Source organism: Myodes glareolus, chromosome 3 (assembly GCF_982192425.1).
Source record: "Myodes glareolus chromosome 3, mMyoGla1.1, whole genome shotgun sequence".
NCBI lineage: Eukaryota > Metazoa > Chordata > Mammalia > Rodentia > Cricetidae > Myodes > Myodes glareolus.
In genome coordinates this window covers 20,886,689-20,913,600 of record NC_142028.1, presented here as the reverse complement: position 1 = coordinate 20,913,600, position 26,912 = coordinate 20,886,689, and the positions used below count along the sequence as shown (strand labels likewise).

At 39.3% G+C, this 26,912-nt stretch overlaps 3 protein-coding genes across 10 annotated transcripts in view; 1 reads left to right on the top strand and 2 right to left on the bottom strand.

Moving 5' to 3' along the window:
- Positions 1 to 422: 422 nt before the first annotated feature.
- Magohb (mago homolog B, exon junction complex subunit) lies at positions 423 to 8,527 on the bottom strand. Of its 3 annotated transcripts, XM_048432404.3 has the most exons (6): positions 8,330 to 8,484; positions 6,091 to 6,258; positions 5,277 to 5,335; positions 4,176 to 4,286; positions 1,704 to 1,786; positions 423 to 768 (listed from the first exon to the last, which is right to left on the bottom strand). In XM_048432404.3, the coding sequence occupies exons 3-6, from the start codon at positions 5,289 to 5,291 to the stop codon at positions 669 to 671; spliced, it is 309 nt and encodes a 102-aa protein (XP_048288361.1). In that variant the 5' UTR covers positions 5,292 to 5,335; positions 6,091 to 6,258; positions 8,330 to 8,484; the 3' UTR covers positions 423 to 668. The 3 variants fall into 3 exon arrangements, with proteins under 3 accessions (XP_048288361.1, XP_048288359.1, XP_048288360.1); XM_048432402.3 differs by lacking the exon at positions 6,091 to 6,258 and having other exon boundaries at positions 8,330 to 8,527; XM_048432403.3 differs by lacking the exons at positions 6,091 to 6,258; positions 8,330 to 8,484 and adding an exon at positions 5,569 to 5,711.
- Positions 8,528 to 11,588: 3,061 nt separating this feature from the next.
- LOC148122564 (mitochondrial import receptor subunit TOM20 homolog) lies at positions 11,589 to 12,301 on the top strand. Its single transcript, XM_087904060.1, has one exon. The coding sequence runs from the start codon at positions 11,632 to 11,634 to the stop codon at positions 12,067 to 12,069; it is 438 nt and encodes a 145-aa protein (XP_087760186.1). The 5' UTR covers positions 11,589 to 11,631; the 3' UTR covers positions 12,070 to 12,301.
- Positions 12,302 to 15,684: 3,383 nt separating this feature from the next.
- The window catches only part of Styk1 (STY kinase 1), a 37,453-nt gene continuing 26,225 nt past the window's right edge, over positions 15,685 to 26,912 (bottom strand). For all 6 annotated transcript variants that reach the window (XM_087904058.1, XM_087904055.1, XM_087904056.1 and 3 more), the window contains 6 exons: positions 26,314 to 26,495; positions 23,002 to 23,085; positions 21,175 to 21,389; positions 18,885 to 18,925; positions 18,142 to 18,238; positions 15,685 to 17,184 (listed from right to left, as the gene is read on the bottom strand). In XM_087904058.1, coding sequence (XP_087760184.1) covers positions 16,980 to 17,184; positions 18,142 to 18,238; positions 18,885 to 18,925; positions 21,175 to 21,389; positions 23,002 to 23,085; positions 26,314 to 26,495 — 824 coding nt within the window. In that variant the 3' untranslated portion in view covers positions 15,685 to 16,979. The remainder of the gene's footprint in view (positions 17,185 to 18,141; positions 18,239 to 18,884; positions 18,926 to 21,174; positions 21,390 to 23,001; positions 23,086 to 26,313; positions 26,496 to 26,912) is intronic.

The window sequence follows — 26,912 nt, the reverse complement described above, 5'->3', positions numbered from 1 at the left end:
CCTGGAACTAGCTCTTGTAGACCAGGCTGGCCTCGAACTCACAAAGATCCGCCTGCCTCTGCCTCCCAAGTGCTGGGATTAAAGGCGTGCACCACCACTGTCCGGTCTGAATATGCTCTTTTAACAACTGTAGGAAATATTTAAACGTGAAGAATCCCAAGATGCCTTGAGATAATGTAAATAAAAAAAATCGCAAACCTCTGTAAACAACCTCTGTTTGTGTCACAAAGGTAAGTCCTACGAAGTACAGAAGCAGAAAAATTGCTTCTATGGCACCTTCAGTAGCTGGAATTTGGCTGTGTACTTTCAGATCAGCAACCTCTGCTCTGGACTCTTCCAACCATACCAACCAGAACAACTTACCATCCTTAAAGCAAGACACTGATTTAGTCAAAAAACAAACAAACAAACAAAACTCCACATCCAGGCTTTGGTACATTTTATTACAGCAAAATTTCAACAAAAAGTGGCTTTTATTTACAGAATCAAATGCATATAGGGACTGTCTAACCCACATGGACCCGACAGAGGAAAACCATTAAACCTGGTGGGTTTTTTTTCACATATTGAGTTTATATACAAAAGTTTCACGTTCATAAAAATCCCAAAATTATCAATTAAAAAACCTTCCTTTAATTAAATATATAAATAACCTCAAAAGTATTAAATTAAATTGGCTTAATCTTGAAATGCAGTCCAATGAGACTGAACACTAAACATTTCAAGTCCTGCACCAAATAGTAAAATACGCGGAGTCCTTCGGGATCCCTAAAATTAAAAAGCAAATAAATAAAGTTACCTTTTGTTTTCTATGAAACATAATCTTATAAATTCCTGAAACAAAACAAACTGTTTGTACCAATTCAGCTTATAAAGGAACCCTTGCTGACAGCAGAAGTGAGCGAACGGAATGACTAGCGCTTCTCTCTTCCCGCAGGGAGGAGTGCAGTCCAGGAGCACTCACTGCTCTCCAGAGAGAAGCACATCCACTTACAAACCCAGGCCAGCACACAGCCCACGTCCTCCCCAACTGTAGGAATCTATTTACAGGTTTAAACAGCCAGTTGTTCTTCATGAACGGTGTCCAGTTACTATAGTGTGCTCATCCTTTCCCCTTCTTCGATACTTATTTGAAGCACCTACTATGTGCTGGGCACACTTCTAACTCTGAAGACAAAGCAAGGTTCTCATGCAGCTCACTCAAGTAAGTTATAATCTAGGGCAACATAAGCAATGAAAGCAATACAGGGACATTTTCGGGGAGAGAAGCATGAAGATGTGACATGATTTAGGCCAGCAAAGCTGAAACATATGCTGAAAAGAACCTACGGATACAGAGCTGGCTCACACACACGCCTACTGTTCAGTTCAAGTACTAAACCCAAGGGAAAGTATGATATAATATGGGCTCAATGAAGATGAGCAATCCAAAATTTTCTTCCTTTACATTTCATGACATTACAACCAGGATTTTTAATACAAAATGACCTACAAATATCAGGCATTATTATGCACATTGCTGAACTGGGTACTTAGTGAAATAATGCTGTTAACACCTCTGGCAGACAGATAACAAGTGCTTAATTACTTAAATGTCCCAGTGGCATCTGAATACTAAACTGCCGTAGCTTGTAGACCATAGTACTAACATGAGCCTTGCTAATGAGTTACATCAGCTCAGCCAAACACTTTAATATACTTACTTTGATTGATTTACATCAATAAGAGAACCTATTTTTGATGTGGTAAATGAAATGTGTTCATCCCCAATTACAATTTCAAGTTCCTGGAAACAAAAAACAGCAGAGAAATGGCATCAGTTAAAAAAAAGTAAAATAGTCTACCCCACATATACCTGTATTCACACTACAAAGAAGTGCAAACTTTCTAGAACTTAATAGAGGGTAAAGAAATTTAATCTCCACCAAGCATGGTGGCACATGTTCATAATCCCAACACTCAGGAGGCCAGGTAGGACTGTCTAAAATCCAAGGCCAGTCTGGTCAACACCAAAAGCCAAAAAAAATTTAATGTGCTAGACTGAATTCTCTTAATATAACATCATGAATCACACATTGAACACAGGCCTCAATTTCAGAATCAAGCCAGAACTGCTTCCCAGAGCCATTAAAAAGAAGGGCCTCAGACAAACCAACACAAACGTGTTTCTTATGATGTCGGTAAACATGAGAGCTGTAGCATTAAAGCATGTGTTTTAGAAATGATTATATAAATACAAACCCATTTAAAGCCTCACAAAATGCATTTTCCCTTTCGGTAAGTTTCTACAAATATATGACATTCACAACAGCTATCGTTTTGGCCCCTACCATATATCAGGCCCGACTGCTGGAACTTTACAGACACTCTCTGCAGTCTCTAAGACACCTTTGCAAGGGAAAAGACTTCATTAGCCCTTTTCACAAATGTACAATCCTAAACTCATAAAGCACAGAACAGACAATGATATCAATAACAAAGACTATTGTACCATAACAGTAATGTTCCCACATAGAGACTAATACTCTCTGAAATTTAATGAAAACCAGAACTTATAAAACAATATAATGTAATGTGGTTGCTTCAGTATCATTATCATCATACAAATTTTATCTGTACTTCTTACCCAGAAATCTAAATCTAATGAAGGGGCTGCATGTTTAAAACGTTCTAACACTGAAGTATGAACCAGATCCTAATAAAGACGGTCCTAGCTACTTAATCAAAAAGCCTAATTGTGCACTTCATGAGATACAGCAAATCGAGAATTAGCTAAGATTCTCTAATAATTACAAAATTCTTGGTTATCCAGTGGCAGTTTTTGGAGCAGCCCCACTACCCCCTCATGAGAACGCATCACCAGTGCACAAATAAGAGCATAGGCTCAGGTGAAAAATGTTTTTATATCTAATAAGACTGTCTCCATATCTGCAGTTATTTTTCTAGAACTGACAGTTCAGAAATGAGATTACAAGTCAAAAATAAATGGAAAATATTGGCATTTTCAGATGTAAATTACAAAACCACCCTCTAAAAGGATTATACTAACTTATAAACAGTCAAGTCTAGATGTCATATCCTCACTGTAGAAGCAGGCTTAATAATTTTAAAATATCTTACTGTTCTGTGGACACAGATACCAGTGACTACTGTGCTAACAGTGGTATTACTATGCCTCCGGTTCCCACAAGGCACAGACCACTACCTGCTTCCCTGCAGCACACTCTACACTAGGTTCTTGTCACAGGACAGTTAAGTGACTGCTGCTTCAGCGTGTGTTATGCCACTCTACATTTTCCTCTCGTCAAAGAAAGTGTGATAGAAAGTTTAGTCCTCAGGAACACACAGAAAAGAAATTACAAGTTTCTTTCTCCCGGGTCTGGTATTTCACTTTTCCAAGAGTTGAAAATACCCAATTCAGAAGCCAAACTATCTTTATACAGAGTGAAATTGGACCTGCACAGTTCTTTGGAACCACTTTGAGAAACACCAAGTATTCTGAAGGAAATATAATAGGCAAATCCATTTGAACAGCAACAACAACAACAACAACAACAAATCAAGCAAGACTTTTTCTGGGCATTCAAATATATAAATTCTGAAAGATAAAAAAAATGGAGAAAGTGAATTGCTACACTCAGTAATAAGAACTAACTCTCAAATTTAGCTATCACAGTTGCACTTATTTACAACGTTAAAATTACAAAATTAGAAATAATTAATGATAACAGCAAATCTACAATAAATAATTTAAAACAGTGCCAAATACCCTAACTTTGGCTGGACAGACAAGAGAGAAAATGTAGAATACTGTCAAGTTTAGAGCTATGTGCTAACTCCTCTACTTAGAGCCATGTGCTAACTCCTCTACTTAGAGCCATGTGCTAACTCCTCTACTTAGAGCCATGTGCTAACTCCTCTATGAGTTGGAGGTAGCAAAGGAAATGAAGCTAAGTAAGAGCTGCAAGGTGTAACTTGGATGAGTAATTGCTTGCTGAGCATGTATGAATATTGAGTTCAATTTCTAGTACCACAAAAAAAATTAATTAAAAGAAAATGACGTTATATAATCAAAGTTTCAATAAGAAACCACCCTGAATGTATGAGATAAGACCGTCATTATATTATCATATATTCTTTGACTCTATCCACTAAAAGAATCGCTTGGCACAGACCTGCCGGCCAACCCTGTCAGGGGGCGGCCACAAAGCGTCGTCCTCTTTTGTAATTTCACTGTCGTCGATAATTCTCTTCAGTTCTTCCATTACACTCTTGTGAACATAGGCCTGAAAACCAATTACAATAAAATCTTATAACGCCCATCTGTCTTCCCACAGCTCAGAAAGATATAATAAAAGCAAGCTACAAATCCTAAATATTCGAACAGAATAGGAGCAAAAAACTAAATTTGATTCCAAAGCTGCAGAATTAAAATTTATCCTTCTCATAATATTTCTTCTAGTCTGTTGACCTCTAACAGACATCCTGCCCTCTTCTTACCCTAGCTGCTGTAAGGCCCGTAGTCTGCCGGAGTATCAGGGACACCCCGGTTGTTCACAGTTAATGGAGCAACATACAAGCTACAGAGTGAGGACACAAACACAAACACACAGGAGCTGGCACACTAAACCCAATCCACGTTTCTAAGCCTTTTGTTTAAAAATAACACTTCACAAAATTAATTAAATGATATGGAGCTATAAATATCCAGATTGACTCTTTTGTTAAAGAAATGCTAAAATAAGAACCACCATGGCTCAGTGGATAAAGACAGCCAAGACTAAAGACCTGAGTTCAATTCCTAGAACCCACATGGTAGGAGAAAGCCAATTCCTATCAGTTGTTCTTTGATTTCCACACATGCACGTTATGTTACATGTGTACCTAATGTGTGAGCATACACATACACACACAAATATACACATTAAAAAACCTTTTTTTAAAAATGCTATAATCATATGTAATTAAGAGAAACCTTTCAATCTATAAATTGGTTTCCTCATTGAAACAGAGCATTTGAATAACTTTGTCAATACAAACAAGATAAATGAACAAAATGTAAAACATTAGACATTGGAAAATAACTTAGCCAGTAGAAGATGGATCTCTCTGAGTTCAAAGTCAGCCTGTTCTACACTGTGGGTTCCAGGACAGCCAGGGCTACAAAGTGAGATGCTGTCTCAATATAAATAAATAAATAAACGAAAAGAAGAAAAGAAAAGGGAAAAAGGAAGGAAAGAAAGAAGGATGAAAGAGAGAGAGATAGAAGAACTCACCTCTTTTCTGATCATCACATCGTTTTTATAGTTGCTGTTGTTGGCATATCTAAGCTTTCCTGTGTGTAGAGAAAGAAAGAACATCATGAACAATTTTAAAGGTAGAGAATTTCATATTTCCACTTGTATTAGTATCATCTTCATGTAAGATCAATGCTAAACACTCCTCTCTCTCTCTCTCTCTCTCTCTCTCTCTCTCTCTCTCTCTCTCTCTCTCTCTCTCTCTTTGACACAAGAATTCATTGTGTAGCCAGGTTGGTGGCCTTGCACACAAAGTGATCTAGCAACCTGCCTGTGTCCTAAGTGCTGGGATTAACGCTGCACACAACAAATAGGTGCATGTTCTTAATCTAGCCCATGAACTAAATATGACTGTTCAAGTGTCATGTGCTGGTGCTAAATGCAGTCCTCACAGCATTTCCTCTGATCTCTAAAGGAATTCTAGCAGCAGGTTTCACTTTCTCACCTACTCACAGGAGATAAAAATTAAGAGAAGCAACTCGCTCAGGGTCACACAAGTCTCAAGAGGTAGCCTTTGCATCAACCTTTTCTTTATTATTTCAAAGTGTTCTCTTAATGGTTTTCTTTCAAATTAGTGTATAAACTTAAGATAATAAAATTCTTTAAAAAATTGTAATTAGGAAGTGTACAAACTGTGTAAACTCTCAGTTTGTTGGCTGACTATTTCAATCCGTCATGACCTCTGAAGCCCCAATGTGTGCTTCCCTGCATGGCTCGTCAGCCACACGCTCAGATACACCATTGTCCTTCTCATCTGCTAAAATAATAAGCTACTAGACTGGGGTGTACCCACCAGAAACTGTAAATTCTGTGAGTCATCATTTCTCCTGTAAGTAGAATGATTCAGTGGCAAAGGTGCATGAGAATCAATCCCAACGTAAATTTTCCTGATAGTGTTGCTCTTAATTTATGTAACTCAAGGTGATAAGGATAAGCTGTACAACATTCACGGGCAAGGAAACTGAGAATAGAATTACAAAAGAAATCAGTAAAAATCAAATCAAGTAAAAAATACAGAAAAACCATCGCAACAACCACATGAAAGTAAGTTTGCTCCAAACAACATTTGGAGAACAAGGATAAAGTTGCCTAGAAACTTAATGTCCAAAACATACATACAACACTTACTTAAAATCTAAACAGTCAAATGCTTAGTTAAATGTCTGTGTCTTAAGTTCCACCTTTAGCGTTGGCACTTAAGTACTGCCCAGTATATAATGTGCATTCAAAAATAAAAATCCTCGGGGCGGGAAAGCAGAGCTGTCCAAAGACAGAATTGCCTTACACTACACAGGAGGGGCTTCAACAAAGCCCCGCGCCTGCTCTTCTCCAGTGTTTCTCTCCCCCAGAAGACAAGATAGTTTTTCTTTCTTATCTCATGTGTCTCATCTTCTAAAGAAAGATTTTTTTCGGTTTTGGTGGTTTTGCTTTGTTTGGCTTGATTTATTTTTTGGGTTTTTTTTTTTTGGGAGGGTGGAGGGGTATTTTGTTTTGTTTTTAGAGACAGGGTTTCTCTGTTAGCCCTGGCTGTACTGGAGCTCACCACGTAGATCAGGATGGCCTGGAACTCAGAGTTCTGTCTGCTTCTGCCTCCCAAGCCACCACAACTGACTGAGGGAAAGATTTTTTTTTCTTTTTTTAAGTCCTGATCATTTATTTATTACTCTTAAAGACTTACTCTTTTTTGGACTCAGACTTAAAAGTAGAAGCTTTCAGTAAGGGCAGTCTACATCTCTTAAAAATCTATTCCTGGTGGTCTTTGTTTTGTTTTGGGTTTTTTTTTTTTTGCTTCCTTCATTGTCTAGGACAAAAATTTAGCGTATTCTGCAGCCTCTTCATTTTTTTAGTCTTGTTTCTTCAGAGTAATAAGTCAAAGTTGAGAATCTTAGTTACTTTGGTCTGGGACTTCTCTGTTTAAGAGCTTTCTGACAACATACTGGTAGAAATCTTCTTTACAGTACTTGAAAAGCTTTAGGATTGTGCTAGCTGTTAGTCCAGGACTATTCTTTTTTTAAAAAAAAAAAACAATAACCAATTTGCAGACACTCAGATTGACATCGACAATGTATCTAGAACAGACTTATGCTTCCTCTGTCTCTAGTTCTCTTTGGTCTATAGCAAGTATGCTCCTTACTCAATAGCAGGCTACTCTGAAGTGGGTCAAGAAGCCTTGTTGCATGGGAAAACCTTATTTGTCGTCCCCATCAATGATTGGATCACAATGATTGGGAACCCCTGCACTCTTCACCCAGAGCACCAGCTGATCCTTCTGTGGCCTCTGTTTCTCTTAGAAAGTCCAGAGCTTGTGTTCATTGCCCACTTTAATGTGGACTGCCTGCCAGTGGCTGGGGAGGAGATATTCAACTTCTTAACAGCGCTGACCACCTAGGAGGTAATATGAAAAGGCATTCCAGGAAGCTTTCGCTGACTGCCTGACCTCTGGGCATCATCCATCCATGTATCTTGACATAGAAGGTGAAGAACTGTATTTCAATACCTAACACCCATCACAGTCCTGTTAGATGGGGGAGGGGAGGAATTCCTCCCCTACAAAGCAGCCTTAACACATAGAGTAAATGAGTGAGTCGGCCAAAGGGTCACCCAAAGATTTCAGGCATCCGCTGAAATATCACTTGGTAATTCTTTTAACACTGCCGAGGCACAGACTCTCCATTCCAGGTTTCCGATTCCTCTATGTTCAACCTTTCTGATGGTAGCAGGATACGCCTTTCTGGGTAACTTTACAGCAATTTTTCTCTCACAAAAGCACGCAAGCTCTTCCTAAGTTGGAAGGAACCCCTTCAAGCCCTCCTGTGAGGCTGGGGCGTGGTGACACACCTGTCATCCCAGCATCCAGGAAGCTGAAGCAGGAGGATCGTGAGTTCGAGGTCAGCCTGAACTAAACAACGAGACCGTCCCCTACTCAAAACTAAACAAGTAAACTGAAATAAACAAGAAACGAGAAAGGAAAATAAATTAGAAATCCACCCCTTGTGCGGCTGGCCCTCCCTCGCGGCCCCGCCCCCGCTCACCGTCCGGCCGAAACTCGAACTCCAGAAACTCGTGCCCAAACTTGCCCTTGTGCCCGACGTAGTAGCGCAGGTAGAAATCACTACCCATAGACATTTTCGCCCCCGGTAAAGCCCACTGCACGGCCGGGAACGAGCCGCCGGGCGCGGGGCAGTGACGTCAGCGGCGCGGACGAAGAGCGTCAGGCGGGGACGCTTTCCCGGTGAAGGAGGTCGACTGGGAAAGCTGACGCTCAAAACTACAGGCTCGCACTGGAGCGGCTTCCTAAGATCCCAAGCACAGTGTTTGTTTGTTTGTTTGTTTTTGTAAAGGATTTTTTTTATGCTTTGCTTTTTACTTTCAATTCTTTGACGATTTCTTACACGTATAAGATGGATTTTCCACCTCCTTAGCCTCTCTCATCCCTTGTGCGGAACCGCTCTTCCCATCACGCCCTCCTGTCCTTTATGTCTTAACGTGTGTCTGGGTTGGAGAAGGATTCACCGAGTTTAATAAGGTTTGCTTGCGTGAGCACGGTGGCGGATAAAGCCCCGGATGTTATTATGGGATTCTTATTGTTTTGGTTTAGCCTCCTGCTCTACCTCTTCCCCATCTACTGGCTTCAGTCCTTCTGCCGACAGTATTCCTGCGCGCTTTCTTGTTAAATGTTTTCCGTTATCCTCAGTACTCCATTTCTTTAACCAACCCCTAATCCCCTTTCTGGTTTAATAACCTACAGTCACTAACATTTGACTACACACATACACAAGCTATGATCCATATACATGAGTGAATGGGTTATTTGTCTTAGTACTTCACGGTTACCCCTCACTTACTATAATAATTCTTAGATTCACCCCTTTTCCTGAAAATTTAATTTTATATTGGTAATGAACAAATCTCTCTCTCTCTCTCTCTCTCTCTCTCTCTCTCTCTCTCTCTCTCTGTCGGGTGTGGAAGGAACATTTATAAACCACTTTTACTTTCTGGTTGCCCTGTGGTGTGGGTGTGGCTTTTTCCTGGGTCTTGGACTGAGGTTTACGAGCTGTCCTTTCTGTGGGTATCTCTGATCTCGAAGCACATTGTAAAGTGGGGTGTGGCTCTACTTCCTGTACCTGGTGAGGTGAGTAAAAATACATTCCATATGGCAACCAGAATATAATCTTCCTGAGTCCTAACAGAAGCCTTTGGACAAGGTTTAACAGTTATCTAGTAGCCAACAGCCTAGACTAAGACTAAGAAAGCAAACAAAGAAAAAAATAATAAAATTAAAATAAATACATCTTTTAAAAAAGAAATCAAGATAGAATGGATCACTCTGATGGGAAGTTTGATGTTCAAATAGCACATGAAACTGAAAAGCCCAAACAGCAATTGCGGAGCAGTTTTTCGTAGCAGAACTTGTGAGTCACTTCATTCCGTAAGTATTAATAGTAGCCTGGGTGCCTGGGGTGCTAGGCCACAATTCCCAACAGTTTAAATCAGAAGGAGCACTCTGGTGTGGGATGGTATTGAAGAGCACAAAAGGACAGTGAACTTACACATAGTCCCCTTTTCAAATCCTAGGCACCTCTCTGTTACCAACACTGAGTAATCCTGTCGGATGACTGATAGCCTTCTGTGGTAATCCTAAGAAAGTCCAATCTCAAGACTGTCACCACCTCATTATATCTCCACCTGTGTGATCATTAACTAACTAGAAACACAGTAATCAACTCTGCCAAACACAGACCTGAGAAAGTTAAATCGCATGTATATGATGTGCTTGGAAATCATACTGCGTGAGTTTTAACAAGCATTTCCTGTGTGCCAGAAGAGATGGGCATTAATCATAAAACAATAGAGCAGTCTGTATCTTCGGAATAAAGAGAATGCAAACATGTAAACCAAACGTCAGTACAGGGAAGCAATTAGTATTACATATAGTATAAACACAGAAAAGCATCCATGTACAAAAAAAGCCACAAGTGCTTTTACTGTAGGTGGAGTTAGAAATTTATAAAAAGGAGGAGTATTAAAGAGGATTTATAAAGGGTGTGTTATTTGAATTGGCATTTTGATAAGCAAATTCCATGAATGTCCTACAGTACAGACAAGCATTTCAGGCAATGGATGACCCAAAATAAGACAAGGAAGTGTGAACGTGCGTATTTGGAGAAAGCCAGAAAAACACAATTTCTACACTTGAAATCAATAAGTAACTAGAATGGAAGGTTCAAGAACGTGGAGTGATTTTTCAAGGCAAGTTGAGATGGGTTCTCTTTGGTCATTGTTTTTTGTTTTGTTTTGTTTTGTTTTGTTTTTCTGAGAGGCAGGGTTTTTTTTTGTGTAGTCCTGGCTGTCCTGGAACTCATTTTGTAGACAGACGAGACTGGCCTCGAACTCACAAAGATCCAGCTGCCTCTGCCTCCTAAGTGATGGGACTAACGATGTACATCATCACCCCCCAGCCTTTGTGACCATCTTAATAGTTGTGACCTCTCGCAGTAGGATGGTAGGCTGCTATTTAGGAAAACACATTAAATGCATCACCACACCTTACCACTAGGATTGCTCACCAGTCCAGTTTGCCCAGGTTTGAGGAGTTTTCTAGGATGTGAAACTTTAAGTTTTAAAACCTAGAAGGGCCCGAATTATTACAAGAATAATTCACAGGAACTTAAGCACAATGTTTTACAGCATCTGTGAAGATATCAGTTATATATAATCCATTTCACGGAGTTCTATAGAAAGCCTTGTTCAGTGGCCTTAGGTCCTATAGACCCCCTACATGTTTTTAAGATAAAATAAAAAAAAAACTGTGTTTACCTAACTCTTCACATTATAAGTCAAGATAATACCACAATAAGACCTTTTGCACTGTGATCAGTATTAAAGAGTAACAGAGCAGTGTTTTGTACTCACACATGGGAAACACCAGGGATGTGGGAAAGTGTTGAGTTTACTGAGCACTTAAGTATAGCTAGTGAGACTGGGGAAATCAGACTCTTAATTTTAATTAACATTTAAATATTGCACATGGCTATAGTTTCTCATGTTATAGTAATGTAAGAGTTTCAGGCCAGGCTGTGGTGGCACACGCCTTTAATCCTAGCACTAGGGAGGCAGAGGCAGGTCTGTGAGTTCGGGGCCAACCTGATCTATAGAGCTACAGTCAGGGCTACACAGAGAAATCCTGTCTCAAAAAAACAAAATTACCTCTTCCGTCCGGACGCGGGGCGGCGAGCGGCCGGCGTGCTCCGAGCGCTCGGAGCGAAGCGCTGCCTGGCGGCCCTCGGTGGCCCCGGCCCGCGCGCGCCCCCGCCGAGCGAGCGGACGAGCGAAGATGGTGGGCCGCAACAGTGCCATCGCTGCGGGCGTGTGCGGCGCCCTCTTCATCGGCTACTGCATCTACTTCGACCGCAAAAGGCGGAGCGACCCCAACTTCAAGAACAGGCTGCGAGAACGAAGAAAGAAACAGAAGCTTGCTAAGGAGAGAGCTGGGCTTTCAAAGTTACCAGATTTAAAGGATGCTGAAGCTGTTCAGAAGTTCTTCCTTGAAGAGATACAACTTGGTGAAGAGTTATTAGCACAAGGTGACTACGAGAACGGTGTAGACCACCTGACAAATGCGATTGCTGTGTGTGGGCAGCCTCAGCAGCTGCTGCAAGTGTTACAGCAGACTCTTCCACCACCAGTGTTCCAGATGCTTCTGACCAAGCTTCCAACCATTAGTCAGAGAATTGTAAGTGCTCAGAGCTTGGCTGAAGATGATGTGGAATGAGCCAGATATCAACACTATAAAATCTGTTAAAAATGATTTAACCATTAGCTTGGAAGCTGCTCGGCTCTGGGGGAATAAGGGCAAATGTGCTTGTCATGAACTGTCCTACACTGAAGTCTACCAAAGTGAATATGTGCTTTGAGTAGATCCATTGTCTGTTCTATTTATTTTTTCCAGTGAAAAGTATTTTGATAGGACTTTTCATTTTATAAATACACTGAGTTAACCAAAATATCATGGATTTCGTTTATTCTTATGACATGGAATTCAAATGTAAATACAGTAAGTGGAGTATTACTGAGATAAAAACGCCCGGTGATGAGTTTTGAACGATTGGAAGAGAACATGAAGGATAGTTGGTTAATGCCCGTTTTTAAAGACTAGTGCATTTTACTGTACGTCATAAAATTGGATAGAAACATGTGTTTGTGAAAACTGAGCATTAAAATCTTACAGAGACCGTAAAAAAAAAAACAAAATTAAACAATAAATAATAAAGAGTTTCAGATATCCGTAATCAGATGGGAAGTGGTGAAAATGCACTATGAACATTTTTCTTTCTCAGTTACTGTAGGTTTCAACTTGGGCTGTAATTACATTGTCACGGTTGCCTTGTGAAAATGAATGTTTTCGTCACTTAGGTGAAACGAAAGAACTGTTTCTGCCTTTGCCAACACTGTGGTCAACTTCACAACACCTTGTGAAATCATGTTGGAGTAGGAAGTGAGCATTCCCAACTGCAGTGGAAAGTGAGGCTTGGTGGCTTAATGTATGATATCTGTTCATAATTATTTTCCGCAAGTATTTTTTCAGCCATGTGGTTCTTTCATTTCTGGTTGTGTTCTGTTTTGATTCTTATTGAGTCCTTAAACTCACCTATGTCACCTATTCTGGCCATAACCTCCTAATCAAGTGTTGGTATTTCGCGTGTGCACCACACACCTGCCATTTTTAGGTGTGATTCTTTTTTAGAACTGTTAATATCTTAAATTCTCTGCTGGGACTTTTTTCTGTGTATAGAATTCTCTTCTTTTGAGGTTTTTTTTTATGTCTCTTCTGTCCTTCTATATCTTTTCTATTGAAAGTGACCAAATTATTCCCTCTTAGAATTTTCGGAAACACTCTCAAACTGCATCATGGATGGTTAACACTACAAGTAATAAGCTTATATTTTCATTTCAGATAAGTAATTTTCATTATTTCTAGAATCTAACATCAGAGCTATCTCTTTCAGTACAATGAATCAGTACAGCAAGAGTCGTATGAAGTCTAATGTCACACACTAAATTTGGTACATTTTAAGAAGGAAAAGCCAAAGTGTGGTGATGTATTTCTGTTCTTATCTACCTGCTCACCTTTGTCTTTTTTTCCATCTTGGGTTTCCCTGTGGAGTTTAGCCATGACTTTTGCCACTTGATAGCAATGCTTCTCAAATAAATCCCCATCATGCTGAAAAACCAACCACTCTTATACCATTGGTTATCAGGTAGGATAATTGATCACCATGATATGATAGACTGAATTTAATTACTAGGTTTGGAAAAGCTGGGAGGCAAATTCTTGCTGAATATTTTTTATATTGTATGAAGATATGTCCTTGTGATTGTTTTAATATAAAGATAAACAGTTGATAGCCAGGCAGGGAGAATAGGTGAAATTTACAGGCAACGTGATGAAGTGGGAATGAATTTAGGCATGCAAAGAAGATGCAAGAAGACACGGAAGATACAGGATGATTGGTACGTGCAGAACATAGATTAATAAAAATAGGTTTTTTTAAGCTTTTATAAGCTAGTTAAAAACAAGCCTGAGCTTAGACCAAGCTTTATAATGAATAATAAGTCTTTGAGACATTATTTGGGAGCTGGCAGGACAGAGAAAGATGCAGTACAGCTAACATAACAATATATGATTTAAACATACACCATAACTTTTAATTTACTTTCAAACAAGAACATTCTATGTCTATGTGTTTGACTTACTTCACTGAGAATAAGATGAGAAAGCATTTCCTAAATTGTTATAGTAAAATGAGAAAATTCTATTAATGTACACTAATAATTTTATTAATCTATTTTTTCTTCATTTAATATGGTGAAGTGGAACTGGAGAGAGATAGGTCAATGGCAAAGGATACATACAAAGGACCTGAGTTTGGTTCCCAGCACATATGACAGACAACTCACAACCACCAGCAACTCCAGCTCCAGGGAATCCAACACAGCCTTCTGGCCTTCCTGGCCACCTATATCCATAGGCACATACTCAAGAAGAAAAGAAAGAGTAAGCCACTCTCCATTTCGTTATGTGTCTCCTCCCCCTTGAACACATATGCTACAACCCTGTAGACATCTTTTCAGTTTCTCACCTGTGTATTGATTTATCTGGTTATGATTATGGTTTTGTTTTTCATAGATACATGTGTATGGCACATTGGTCAAGTGAGTGCCACAAACATTTGGAGGTCACAGGACATCTTTAGGTGTTAATCCTTGCCTTCCATCTTGCTTAGGTTGACCTCTGGCTCTTTTGTGGTTGACAAAAGAGTATACCACATAGCTGGCCTGCAAGCTTGTAGGGAGTCCTGTCTTCATTTCCATCTTGTTGGTGGCATGATAGGATTACAGATGTGTGCTCCCACATCAACTTTTTACATGAGTTCTGGGGATCCAAATTACATTCTTCAAACTTTCGTGGCAAGCACTTTATCCACTGAACCATCTCCACAGCACCACACTGGTTTTTCTTACCTCAAAGTTGTCATTCAAATTCCACTCCTAGAGACTTCTTATCACTCTTCCTCTGACCTGACCCGTCCCTAAGGTATCCATTTAAATACCATATATTCAGAGATGTCTTCACTCAGCACTCCTTTCTACTATCCCATGGGTTTTATTTATAACATTTAACATAAGTTTTTAATTCACAGGTGGCCACACATAAATATATCCAGTCTGATTATATTCAGAGCTTCCATTTTCTTTATCCAACTCACTTCCCACTGTCTGGCACAGAAAGCCTTGACACTCAACCTTTTTAAATATTTAAATAAGGAAATACTTTATAAAATGGCTCAAATTAACATCTGGGAGGCAACAATTGGATCTCATCCATTTTCTCTCTCCAGTCCAGTTAAATCCTGACTACTCACTGTGGTATTTAGCTGAGTCACTATGACTACATCAAGATCTCAGTTGATTGAGTGGTGCCAGTTTTCAGCTGCCAGCCATCTTTTCTGTGATAGCACTCCTCATCCTTCTAAAGGTAGCAGGGTGTTCTTGCAAAGTCACAGGTCAGTGTGTAAACAGAATTTGTCCTCACTGTAATTCTTATAGTGTTTTGCAATCATAGGAGACTACTGTCATCAGCCAAAGCCTCACACAAACATGATGGCTCAAGACCAGTGTAGGTCACTTCCCTGTGTCTGTAAGTTCCTGGGTTCCATTCTCAATGTTAGAAAACAAACAAAACATGACTGTTAATGTTAATGGATGGCCTGCTTGTACAATACCACCATCTTTTAGACATTTGCTGCCCTGTTATCACAGGCCAGAGCTCTCTTCAAGTCCACAGTGGATGTTATATTATTAAAAATAATGGAAAAAATGTTCCAAGTTGTGGGAGGGGACTAATATTTATTGAACACATATTATATGCCACATATTATACAAATACATAGTCTCCTTGACCCTCACACCATCCTGTGAGGTAGATAGTCTTCTCATTTTATACATAAAGAATCTATTTTTGGATAATATAGGTTCTTTTATTTTTCTATTAAAATTAATTCCACTTATTTTCTTTTCTACTTCCTATTGTAAAGATTTTACAGTTATACACTAGAGAAGTCTACTTCTAGTCAAGAAATACTAATTTAATGAGTTATTTCACAGTGTTTCAATGAATGATTGAAAATTCGAAGCTACCACCCATCCCTATCAGGTTGCTTCTTTGGCATCTCCTAATCCACCTGGGTTGCTGAGTCTTTTTGCTTGGTTTCCATGTTTCCTACTAATTACACACACACACACACACACACACACACACACACACACTCACACTCACACATGCACACACAAACACACACACGAGCACACATACACATGCACACACCCCCCACTCACCCACACATTTCATCACTAGTTCTAACTTTGGTTCTTTAGATTTATTCTCCATAGTCTAACAGAACTAGCAAGCAAATGTGATGGACAACGTTCTTACTCATGAAATGACTCCTGCTTCTAATTAAATGTAATATCAAACAGGATCAACCTGTCTCAGAGTTCAATAAAAGTTCAATCTATAGTCAAGGAAAAACTCAGTATTATTTGTTACAGTTCTTCTCCAATGCTTTATGAAGGGAACAAGACTGAATAACTTTTATGTCCCCTCTATGTAGAAGAGACAAGATCTCTTCTCAAAGGAGATCTTGATTTACCTTACACTTCTCAGGAGAAAAAAAAAACTTGAATTTTCTTTCTCATGAATTCCTATGTTGGGTTCCTATTCATTCATGCCATCTGATTTATTAATACTCTGTAATAGTTTCGATTTAAAAAAGAAAACTTTTTAGTAATGAACCAGCCTGGGGTGGGTGGGGACAGCCCTTTTGCCCTATTCCCTAACAGTCATTGCAGATTTTAAAAACTTTCTTTGGAATGACACTGTCTACCACTTGTCCCAGGAGCTTGGGACTGGGAAGCAGACAGATAGTGAGTCTTAGCTCAAGAGTACATGGTTTGTAGAGGTAGAGCCTCGTCCAGCAGCATTTCATATTTCTAGGAAAATATATAGGGAAAGATGTGGAGTCCATGTCCTTTTTCTCCCTTTGGGGCCCATAGGAAGTACCTTCTCTCTCTTCTTGAAGGAACTTATTCCAAGGACATATAGTCTCTTGTCAGGGGGCATCTTCAAAGGACACTGTAGCTGTAGGAAAGGTTCTCTGCACGGATGCCAGCCACATCTGCATACAGTTCAGGCACCACTAACTCCGGCACTTGCAACACAGCCTTGTCATTTGCAGATCTAGAGGCAGCTTCTAGGCGCAAGCACAGCTCTCCAGGTAACGGACGGCTGTCCTCACTCCAGTGCCAACAGCATTTCATGATGCTGTACCTGAGATGGGAACAGCAGAGACAACTGTGAAAGGAACATGGTTTCTCTTCGACAACCAAATAAAAGCTCTTTGATCTTTCTGCCCCATCCCCCATTGTATTTCCAGAGACTGGTACTCTACCATTCTCTTTATATCAAGTCTCTCAGCATGGCTTTCTTTTTTATGTAATAGAATGCTGGAGACTTTGCAGACTACAGAGTCACAGAAGAGCTCTGCCTTCTCCACCATGCAGTGCAAGAATAACAGGGCTATGAGTAAATTGTTAATTCCCCTCTATGGTGTGATGGGTGGAGCTTTTAATCATCTCGTTTACTTTCTCATCAGAGTGCTAGGTTCCTTTAAGGCCAGGCACTTTGTCTGAAGGCCTCTTGTGAAAGCAAAAATTAGATTCCTCAGCGATTGCCTCAAAATTGTAAGAATGTATGTAATGTATATATAATGTATACATAATATATATGTATGTCTTAAATGCATATGTGATAAGTATACATATATGACATATTTATGGCTTGAGCCTGAACTGTCCCCTTCAGGCCCATGTTTTAAGGGTGATACCTCAGCTTGTGACACAAGGGGAAGTATTTGGAAGTTATAGCCTCCTGATTCCAGCCTTTGTTCACTGTCTGCTGGTCCACAAGCATGTGAACAAGCTGTCTATGTGCTCCCACAGCCACAGACTGAGCATCTCTGCTCTGCCTTCCCCACTGTAATGGCACTGAGACAAGGTCAAGCTTTCTTCCTGAAGCAGCTTCTCTTGGGTACGTTGTCACGATTAGAAAAGTGGCTGATACAGTTGTCGAGCAGAACTGCTTTCGTTTTGCCACATACTTCATTTAAGACTGTGCATTAGCATAGAAGGACAATGATCATCCAAGGCACACAGAAAAAGGTGTAGTGATTAGGGACCAAACCACGATTTCAAATGACAGAAGCTCAAGCCTATAAGAGTCACTTACATGGCATGTGTGCAGCTGCTGGGTCTCTTCATGATTTTCCCTCTCTGGAGATACTGTAGAATGCTGGTGGGAGGGACTTCAGGGTACGGTGGTGCCCCTGTGAATACAAAAACATGAGAGCAGCAAGAAACCTTCTAAATATGAAGTGAAAATAACTCCAGTATCCACTGGCCTGAGACAGCAGCCTTTAAGCCATAACCATGGGAAAATACTGTGTACAGTATAGTTGCTTCCTGCAGATTATATAAGGACACAGTGAATTTCAGAAAAGATGTTCTGAAGAAGAACGGTAATATTAGAATTTCCTTAGTTTTAAGCAAAGTAATAAAATATGGAAATAAGACTGCCTTCCACTCTTCATAACACAGAAAAAGCTACAGTTTCTAAATTGAATGGATTAGTAAACTTGAAGGAAACGTTCTCACATTTACATAAGGTTGCTGTGGGAATTATACTTTGGTTTTGAACACATTCTATGGAGCTGGTATGGTTTGGGGGAAAGAAAGGTAAAAGGGAAAGCTAAACAAAATTAAGGAAAGGAGAGAGAGAGAGAGAGAGAGAGAGAGAGAGAGAGAGAGAGAGAACAAAATGAGTCAACATTTACATAGAATGTATTGGAAAGAGGCTCAGAGTCCATGTCAGTTCAGTGCAGTCTGGCCTGGCCTAAAGACACTTCCTCAAAGGCTCTAACATTCACCCTCCAAATGAGCAAGCTTGCCTGTTCGCCTGGAGGTCGTCCTTACCTAGAGTCACCATCTCATAAAGCAGGATCCCAAAGGACCAGCTGTAAAAGAAGCAAAGTCATCCATTTAATTTCTACCTTTATCTTTACTAAAGAAAGCGTACTTTAACATCAGCAAGGAAATGAAGGAGTCAAAGAGAGCTGAAGTGTTTTAGAAAGAGGAAAAGTCACAGAGTTTATTAATGAACATTCCTGCCCATGTCCCTCAGAATCTCTAAGGGCTGAACCTATATCCCTTCTTCATAATACGTGTTTGCTGCTGTAATTATCGTACGAGTGTGCGATCACAGATACACTCACTAAAACAGAGTGTCCCTTTTTATCTTTTTCATCTTTCCTTACTTCTGTGCTCAAATTCTGGCCTTAATTCAGCACAAAGCAAACAGGGATTCTTCATTTAACCACCGCTTTCTCAGTAGATCTATTTATATTCAAACATAGAGAAAGTACTAGTAAACTTTAGACATTTGGAAAGGAAATTCAGATAATCAGTATGATTTTAGAGGCACATACTTCACTATTACTACCATCATTAAATGAGTGATATTTTATAAGTAAAATTGCCCACAGTCTGTTGAAAAGCAGGTATAAGGGATACATCAGTGGAAGCATCCTAATGGACTCATCAAGCCGATGGTTCAATTCCCACTGCCTCTTGTGATATGGACACCAAGGAAGGCATTCTGCATTGAACTTTTGTGCCTAGCTGAGGTACATTATTTCCAAAGATCAATTTCAATTCTTTACAATCCTGATTATACTAGTTGTATATGTAATTATAGTTAAGCAATCATCTAAGTGCTATAGATGCTATTTAAATATTTGCATAAGATATATCTTTAAAACTAAGTGAAATGTTTTTAAAACAAGTCCATATGAGTATGCTGCTAAAAAGAAAATGTGCTGGAACAGTACTTCACATTTGTAATCCCAAAACTTGAGAGGCTAATGAAGGAGGGTCACTAGTTTAAGGACAGTCTGGCTACACAGGGAGACTTATTTAAAACAAAACAAAACAAAAATGAGGCAGGTGTGGCGATGCATGCCTTTACCTGCAGCACATGGAATGCAGAGGCAGTCAGATTTCTATGAGCTCAAACTCGGTAGTTTCTATATAACAAGTTACAGGATAGCCAGAGATATATAGAAAGGCCCTGTCTCAACTCCAGCCCCACCCCAAATAAAAAAATTAAGTGAATAACATATTACAAAATTGTACTGATGAGTCAAGTAAAAAAATCAGATGGGGAACATGGGCAGTAGTGGTGCATGTCTTTAATTGCAGCACTTGGGAGGCAGAGGCAGGTTAAGTTCTGTAAGTTCAAGACCAACCCAGTCTACAGAGCTATATTTAAGGCAACCAAGCCTACAAAAAGAAACACTGTCTCAATTAATTAATTAATTAATTAATTAAATGAGGGGAGGAAATAAAAGTCTCAGGTTGTTTTACACATATTTTTAGGTCTCTTATTATATGTACTAAGAACCATCTCAAAGTGACCTCCAGCCATTAGTCATCATTGAAACTATTCAGACAAGAAATAAAGCTTATATCTGTGCATTATGGCATGCATGTGTGACCCTGCATTTCAGAAGTGAAGACAAAAGAATTGCGGCTTACGTGTTGCTTTTGCATGTTCAAGACCTATCACAAATTGTAGATTTTTCTCCTTAAAAAATTCTGATAAATAAATATGCATGCATATTTTTCACTTAAAAAGTGATTTGGGAGTGAAGACATAGCTAGGTGACTAAGAGCACTTGCTGCTTCTGCAGAGGACCTGAGTTCAGTTCCTAGCACATGTGTTGGCTCACAGTCCCCTATAACTCCAGTTATGTGGATCTGACACTTTCTTCTGGCTACCAAGAACTCTAATATATACATGGTGCACATAAACTCATGCAGGCACATGCACATAAATAACCTTATATTTTTAAAAGAAGAGACTTGAAATGTATATAAATATTTTAGTTCAAATTCTTCATTTCCTGGCTCATAAGTGTAACCGTGCCCTAAAGGTTAAAGCAAGGCTGCTAAGGTAAGTCCTCCAACATTGATTTGAGAAATATTTTTACTTTTCTCTTTCCTATTAAAATCTGCTAAAGTAGTTCACAAGAACTACTTGGAAAAGCATTTTTAAATAGATGGAAAGCAGATGGCAAACATTTTTGCTTGACAGTGTTTGATTTCAAGTAGAGATCTGATTTGCAGACATAAATGACTGCATAAGCAATCACATTCTGGGGGAAGCACCAGACCTCAAAGAGAAGAAATGAAAGCAGGAACATACACATCTCCTCTGATGCTTGCAGGTTTCAGGAGAAGACGTTCTGGAGCGAGCCACTTGAGAGGAATGGTGCTGGTGTGCGCAGAGGAGATGGCCCCTTGGGTGTGGACTTCATAAGCCAGGCCCAATCGGCAGAGTTTGACAGTCAGGTCACTTTGGATCAGGATGTTTCTGGCAGCCACATCCCCATGAAACAGATTCTTATCCTGCAGGAATTCCTATCAGCATATGATCAAAGGAGATCAGCATTCTGAAGATCATAGTTCACAAATAAGAAAGTCATGGGTGGCTTTCAAAAGATAAGAAACTTCTCTGCTCCAAACACTCACATTAATCAATGAGATCATTTCTAAAGCAGGATAAGGGATTAGATCTTTTCACCTTATGATTACGGATTACCAAAGTCAGTGAATGATCCAAATGGCACTAACACAGGAATTCAGCTTCCATGCACAGGGTGGATCCTGCTGCATCCTGTGTTCTATGTGAGCACTCTGCAACTGTGCTACATACCTACTCCTAACACTGGACTCTGAAAGCATAATCACATGCTCTGTGTCAACCCTGGCCCCTCTTGGTTGTACTTTCCCTTCAGATGGTACTCAGCTCGATTCTGGTACATATATACAAGGTCAAATCATCTCATTCTGTCTTCCCAACTAGATGATGTTAAGGAAATGTCTTTACGGAAAACCCAAAGGAACACAGAAAGTCACACACTCATCAGGTGATTGTTGACTGAAAGTCGGTCTCATACCAATCCACTGATAGTTCTTAAGTCAGGCTCCAGATCAAAACTCTCTGAGATAAAGTCGGTCTCATACCAATCCACTGATAGTTCTGAAGTCAGGCTCCAGATCAAAACTCTCTGAGATCTTGTAAAAACAAACTTTAAGACTTTTTAAGACAGACTTACTAAGCCACCATCTAGAAAGAAAAAGGGAGTGCCTTGTAGTATAAAGGAAAAAAGGATTCTGGTATGGTTAGAAAAGCAGTTGAAAATCAATGTGGCGGGTGATGTGTGCTGGATCAGCTCCTTTTGCCTGAAGCCACTCAAGCTGTGTGTGACTGAAAAGCCAGAAATCTGGGGTTCTGACTACCAGAGCCTTGATTTTTATATATAAAATATCCATTTGAAATACATCCAAATAATTTCACACATATAGTTATATAAACTTCCTGAAGAATTTTGATAAAGGCAGTTTTTTTTCTGAAGCCTTAAATTCTTTAAAACTCTTTAAGTTGGTTTAAAAATAAAAGAAAAGTTGGACTTTTCTGTTCTTTCTTTTCTCTTCCCCTTGTTCATTATTTTTTTAAGTTTATTATACACATGCACACATATGTATATGTATTTATTTCAGATCACATATATTATCAAAGCAAGTCTCCAACCAAACACAATCTGAGCTAGTCTACCTTATTTTGGGGGTATAAAGTTGTATCCTTCTTTACCCTTTCACCTACTTGCTTTCTCCCCTATATCTCTTCCATCTTGCTTCCCTTGTTTCCTTTTTGACAGATATCAAATTAATCTTGAGCCCAGCTTTTGAAACTTAAGCTTAGTAAACTTTCACATCCTTCTAGTTCACTGTTTCAATCCTAAATTGGCTCTCTTCTGCCTTGAATGCCTTATACTGAGCTGTATTTCCTAAATAATTTCATCAATAAAAGACTAAAAAACAAGCTGTCAGTGAATAGCCTTCACCGAGCTTTATTTAACTATCTTAAAAATATATACCCCATTTATAATTATGTGGGAAATATAGCATAAATATTAGGCTGCTAAGAAGCTGATAAGAAACCATCAGTATCCGTTTAAGCTGGTCTTACCAGGGCCAGGAGAACCTGCTTTCCAATGTGATATATTTGTTTTTCTGTGAGGTCATAGAGCAGGCCATCCATGGTCATCACATCCTAAAGAGACAGAGGAAAAGAAAACATTATATAAAAGTGACTTAAGTATATTTTCTTTTTTAAATTGTAGTAAATAAACTCTGAAATGCAAATATGAAAGCTAAGGACAGGGATTAAGAATCAAAAAGAGAGTGCTGGAGAGATGACCAGAGGGTAGAGGTGCATGTCACCAAGCCTGATGACATGAGTTTCACGCCAGGCTACACGTGGTGGAGGCACAGAATTGACTCCCATAAGTTGTCCTCTTACTTCAATGTGCTCCCACCCCCACAGGGAGAAGAGGAAAATGTAAAAAAAAAAAAAAAAAAAAAAAAAAAAAAAAAAAAAAAAAAAAAAAAAAAAAAAAAACAAAACTAAGGTGTATTTATGTTTCTTCTATATATGTGAATGTTTGCTTGCATGTATGTATCTGTACCACATGCATTTCTGGTGTCCTTGGAGGCTAGAAAATAGCATCTGACCCCCCAGAACTAAAGGTAAACATAACTGTGAACCTCCATGAAAAGACTGATCCTCTGCAAGAGCAGGAGGTACTCTTAGTTGCTGAGCCACCTTTCTAAAAAAATAAAAATATTTAATCGAGAGACAAACATTAGGTATGTTTACATATGTAGAAGAGCAGGGTCCCCTAAACAGCAGAAATGCAAAAAAAAAAAGCAGATGAACAACAGGCAAGAAAATAAACAGGGATGACACTCTCCCCTAAATGATTAACACAGCCATGCAGAAGGCCTACATACGCTGGTTCCCCTGTTAAAACTTGGTGTTCAAAAGTGAAGAAAACATAGTTTTTCAAAAAGAAACAGCTCAAATCACAAACAAAAAGGTGAGGAAATTCACCATGTGCAGGTTCTCATCTGAGCCTGATAGCAGCTGCCTTCAAGACTTTCTGAATGCCAGACAATCAGGAAACTGTATATAAACAAATGGCTTCACGTGGTAAGTGCCACAAGGGAAATGTGCAGCACCTGCTAGACCATGGGTTGGTAGGAGGAAGACGAGAGCCACCTCAAGGTTGAGGTAGATGGGGAGATGAAGGATTTGTGGATATAAATTGCATGAAGAGGTGCTCCATGTAGTAAGGAGAGCAGATGCAAACGATCTGAAATAGAGAAGATGGCAGCTCCGAAGAGTGGGAAGTTGCTTGGTGGTGAGAGCAAAGAGTGGCAGAAGGATAATATCTTGAAAGGTTAAGTTGACAGGGTCTATGTTCTCGTATTCACACCACAGGGTGAAAGACTTCATTCAACAGGTACCTTTCCCACACACTTCCAGTTGTGAGATGATCAGCCTCTGAGGGCTAAATTAGTCTTGAATTGGCTCATAAGCAAGTGAGAAACCAGGGATACTGGTTTCTTCAACTCTTCAGAGAGGAACATTTAGAGAACAAAGGATATTATTATTACTATTTTAGTTTTTAATAACTTTTTACTTTTTGAGATTATAATATAATTACATTATTTGTCCATCTTCTTACCGCCCTCTAAACCTTCCCATGTTTACCTCCCGCCTTGCACTCATTTAAATTCATAGCCTCTTTTTCCTTACTTATTGTTACAATTGTGAATATATGTACATATGTATGTATGTATATTCATAAATATATAAATACAGCCTGTTCAGTCTGTACGTAACTTGAATGTGTATGTTTTCAGGACTGACCATTTGGTATTGAATAACCAGTTGTTATGTTCTTCCATTGGAATCTAGAAACTTCTGAGCTATTTCATTTTAAGATTTGACACACAAACACTTATAGCTGAGTTCCTCCCTTGTCTGTTCTAGTATACTAGCATGCTTTCATGGAATGAAAAATACACTTAGTAGGAACAACAGAGTATTATTATTACTGAGAGTGGTACATCATTCTGTCATTATCATTTTTAGCAGCTACCAGTTTGATTACTTATTTGGTACCAATTGCTATTATGTTTTATATACATAAGTCTCTAATGTTTTATGAAATTTATTTATAAAACTCAGATCAGAATTAATATTCCAGGATAGACATGATGGCACATGTTTTTAGTCTCAAGACTTGAGAGGCAAAGACAAGCAGATTTCTGTGAATTCAATACCAGTCTAGTCTACATAGCAAGTTCCAGGACAGCCAAGGCTACACAGAGAAACTTTGTCTCAAATAATGGCAAACAAACAAACAAAAAAAAAAGTAAAACACTTTTCCAAAGTCAAAGGCAGTGGAGACAAGTCTTTAAACATATTTTGCCCACCAAGAAAGTTATCAACCGGGCTGGAGAGATGGCTCAGAGGTTAAGAGCATTGCCTGCTCTTCCAAAGGTCCTGAGTTCAATTCCCAGCAACCACATGGTGGCTCACAACCATCTGTAATGGGGTCTGGTGCTCTCTTCTGGATTGCAGGCATACACACAGACAGAATATTGTATACATAATAAATAAATATTTAAAAAAAGAAACTAAACAAATTTTTAAAAAAAGAAAGTTATCAGTCACAAGTGTCTATTTCAACTCACAGTGCATAAAATTGTACAAAATAAAAAGTTCATTTTCTGTTTCCCCTGCTATATGTCAAATGTTTAATATCATTTGTGGTTAATTGTGCACTTAATAGATATGGAATTATTTATTTGTTTGTTTGTTTGTTTATTGGTCTGGGTCTCATGTAGCTGGGAGTGGATTCAAATGGACGTATAGTTGAGAATGACCTTGAACTCAAAAACTTTTCCAGAGCTGGAATTATAGGTATATGCTACCACATACAGTTTTACACTGTGTTGGGGATCAAACCCTTGCTGTAGGAATTCCTACAGCCAGTAGCCTTTAAGTTACCTGCCCACTTGGGCATGGCCTCTTAAACTATATCTGCCCATGTAAAGCACACATCCAGCCTCTTTTCCGGCTGTGGGATTCAGTTGCTGTTCCCCATTCAAGCAGAGGACTGTGATCTGTGAGTCTACCCCTAAATAAATAACATTTTATTATACTCGATTCTGAGCTAGTGTGGGATTTCTGTTTTAGCATCCATCTTCAAACCCTGGCCTTTTTGCTAGACAAACATTGTGCCAACTGAGCCATATCCATAGCCCTGAGCTATAATTGTTTCATACTTACACGATCTTAGTTCCATTCAAACATGGTAATTGCTTCACCCTTATACTGTCTGCATATTTTGTCATTCATGGTGTTAATTGATGCATGAAAAACTAATCAAAGCTTTGATCTACTTAGTGCAGCTTCCCTACTGCTCACCTTACGGCAGGTCCAAAGAAAGCTGAGCAGGTCCCCTGGGACCACATCTTCCAGCACCATGTAAAGTGGCAGCCTTTCTGTGCAGCATCCTTCCAGTTGTACCAGGTTCCTGTGTTTCCCCAGGTACTGATAGAATTGGATTCGCCCTATGAAATCCTGGGCCTCCTGGAGTCCAACGGGTTCTATGAAAAACAGAAGAACTGGGTCAGTGAATAGTCAAGCGCAACTGACGCAGAGGGCGCAAGGAGCAGAGGGCATGTGCAGGTGATACTGTTTAAGACCCCTATGGAAGAGGGACCAAATGTAGGAGAAGCACAGTCAGAAAGGGGGCAGAATAATACTCCGTCAACGATCCTTTAACAGAAATAATACAGAGTCAAGGGTCTCAGACCTTGATAGGTTTTCGATTGCCTGAATAGACAGTGTTCTGTTCATATTATGTCACTGTCTGGGCTTTTTGATGGATGTTTTTGCTTATGTTTAGCCCTTTCTTGTTTTATGTTCTATGTATCCAGGGCTAATAAGGAGAGGAGCGAAAGAGACATAATATCAAGGAAAAGTATAAGGACCAAAAAGATGGTGAAAGTCGGCGAATGGTA